Source organism: Oreochromis aureus, linkage group 22 (genome assembly GCF_013358895.1).
Source record: "Oreochromis aureus strain Israel breed Guangdong linkage group 22, ZZ_aureus, whole genome shotgun sequence".
NCBI classification, from domain to species: domain Eukaryota; kingdom Metazoa; phylum Chordata; class Actinopteri; order Cichliformes; family Cichlidae; genus Oreochromis; species Oreochromis aureus.
The window spans coordinates 28,990,160-28,992,621 of record NC_052962.1 but is presented as its reverse complement, the minus strand read 5'-3'; the positions used below and the strand labels follow the sequence as shown (position 1 = coordinate 28,992,621).

The 2,462-nt window shown below is 37.9% G+C and overlaps 1 protein-coding gene across 1 annotated transcript in view; it reads left to right on the top strand.

Moving 5' to 3' along the window:
* The window catches only part of LOC116315135 (fibrocystin-L-like), a 70,269-nt gene that overhangs the window by 67,448 nt on the left and 359 nt on the right, over positions 1-2,462 (top strand). Inside the window, exons 29-32 of the mRNA XM_039605317.1 lie at positions 186-293; positions 406-567; positions 644-765; positions 1,670-1,801. Coding sequence (XP_039461251.1) covers positions 186-293; positions 406-567; positions 644-765; positions 1,670-1,786 — 509 coding nt within the window. The 3' untranslated portion in view covers positions 1,787-1,801. The remainder of the gene's footprint in view (positions 1-185; positions 294-405; positions 568-643; positions 766-1,669; positions 1,802-2,462) is intronic.

The window sequence follows — 2,462 nt, the reverse complement described above, 5'->3', positions numbered from 1 at the left end:
ACTAGTGAAGGGTTTGTTATCCAAAACCTGTCAATCAACACCAGTTGTTGACAGTATTCGTATAAAGCCTGTTGCCGGTCTCATATTATTTGATCAAGTCCTGTAAGTTTTGTAAATTGTGCCGTCTGTTTTTATGCCATACTGTATGGTGAAGGCAGCTTATATAATTAAATATAATGTTTCAGGTTCTAATGGTCTGGGGACTCTCTTAACTGTCACTGGGACTGGCTTCAGCAGTGAAAATGCTTCCATCATGGTGGGAAAGGCCAGGTGCCACATTGAAGCAACCACAGGTGAGTAAAGTTATTTTTGAGAAGTGAACATTTTACTCTAGGTTCTCGTTAAGATAACTCGGATGATAATTGTCTCCAGGAGACTAACCATAACATGGGAAATATATTTCAGCTACCACTCAAGTGTGCAGACTTGGCAGCACCAGTGCCGGCACCAACCCAGTGTCAGTAAGCTTCCCCTCTCTGGGCGATTCACGCTTTTCAGACGGCAGTTTCCTCTTTACTTACCAGCTCATCGTGTCTTCTTTCTTCCCGCTCTCTGGAAGCGTTGCAGGTACAACCACGATCATCTATGTGAGCCATGAAACACATAATTCTGCGAGACAATTATTGTTTTATTTTTTCCTCAGGAGGCACCCTGCTGACAGTGAGAGGCTTTGGCTTCAGCCAGAACGCCACAGTTACTGTTGGCAGTGCAGAGTGCACAGTGATTGATTCAACTGACACTGAACTGAAATGCAGAACACCAGCAGTAAGTCCCCACACTGCAAACTCATTCCTACACAGTGTGTAGCATGCAGTTAAAATAGCTGTAGTGTAGTGTGCTGAGAACTGAGTAAAAAAGTAAAGGAGCAGAAAACAAGAAGAATGCAAACTGGAAAATGCACAGTAGGTAGAACTTACTCAAATAATTTTATATAATTTCATATTTAAATATCCAATCCAATATCCAGATCTGTAGTTACATTGCATTATATTAAAAAGACTGACACTTTTTTAGGTACACTAAGAATCTAAATTTAAGGTGAGTAGTTGCTGGATCATGCATAGTAATTACAGGACATAATAAAATTTAAAAAAAAATAAATAAAAAGCTTGAAGCTGTCTTAGGATGTTTTAATGTTTCTATATCAGAGAATATTTTTTTTGTGCTGAAGTTAATCCAACAATGAGAACTGATGTATTTAGTGACTTAGAAAATTTCTCTATGGTCAAGTAAATCCATTGGAGTTACTATTATACTGTAAGTGTAACTTGTTCTTTTCACTAATTTTCCTATTAAAACTATTTCAAATGACACTTTGCATGGCTACTATAATATATATAGCATATGTATCATTGTGTTCATTTTTGTAGTCAGTCAGACGTCACCAACTACTGCAGTCATTTTTTGCGATCTAGCGTACTGAAAAAACTGTTAAATGCATTAAAACAACAGAATATTTGTGTAATATTTGCTATAAAGAAATAAGTTCATGCTACGTTCACCACCAGGCCACTGGTCATATCAGACAGAGTATGACCAGAAGTGACATAGTTATAGTTATATGGTCTTGTCATAATAAAACTTACATAACTTTGTTATGTAAGTTTGTATTATTTCCCACCTTTAGCTCTGAATAAGGTACTTACTTTTATTAAAATGCTTATTTCAGGGAGCTGTGGGATCACAGACGGTCACAGTGTTGTTGGGAAACATGAGTCAGACGGCCATCAGCTCCTTCACCTACGATAATAACCTCACCCCACAGATCACAGGCCTGAATCCCTGACCACCACTGTGATTGGTAAGCTCAGCTCCTTTATTTATGCTGAATGGAGCTGTTGTGTTTATGCATCAAATAACCTTTAACACAGCTATAGAGATTGTATGATTCATTTAAATAAAGATTAATGAGTTTAATAAGGGGGATGAAGGTGGGTTTTGTCCTTTAAAGGTTACTTTCAGTCCTAACTGTCTGCCGCATGCTGCGTACATGTTCTATAGTCTGCTTCCCCTTTGTGCTTGAAAAGAAAAGGATTCAGTGTTTCTTCATTGTGTTTCAAGCCTCTTCATACAAAAAGTAAACCACATATAGGCACAGTGCATTTGTTATTATTCAGTTAGTGCTATGAAAACAGTGAATCCAGAAAATATTGAAGGCTTATGTATTTTTGTCAGTAACTTTTACACAGAATAGGTTACAGCACATGAAATGTGTTCTTGAATATATGAATGAATGTATTTTAATGGCAGAGAAAGCCAAAATGTTGACGTGTGCTGTGTGTTCTGTCTGGGCTTTGTTGCTCAGAACTGGCATGTTTCTGACCTGTCGACAGCAGCTGAAAGCGTGTGTGGAAACCTCATTTATTATAGTCTTGAGTTGTGTAATGCTGATTTGCAGGTTTACCCAGTTTTAGCCTTTTAAAGCTTTCTTAAGCTTGAGAATCTTGGCTCAGGGGGCTAGC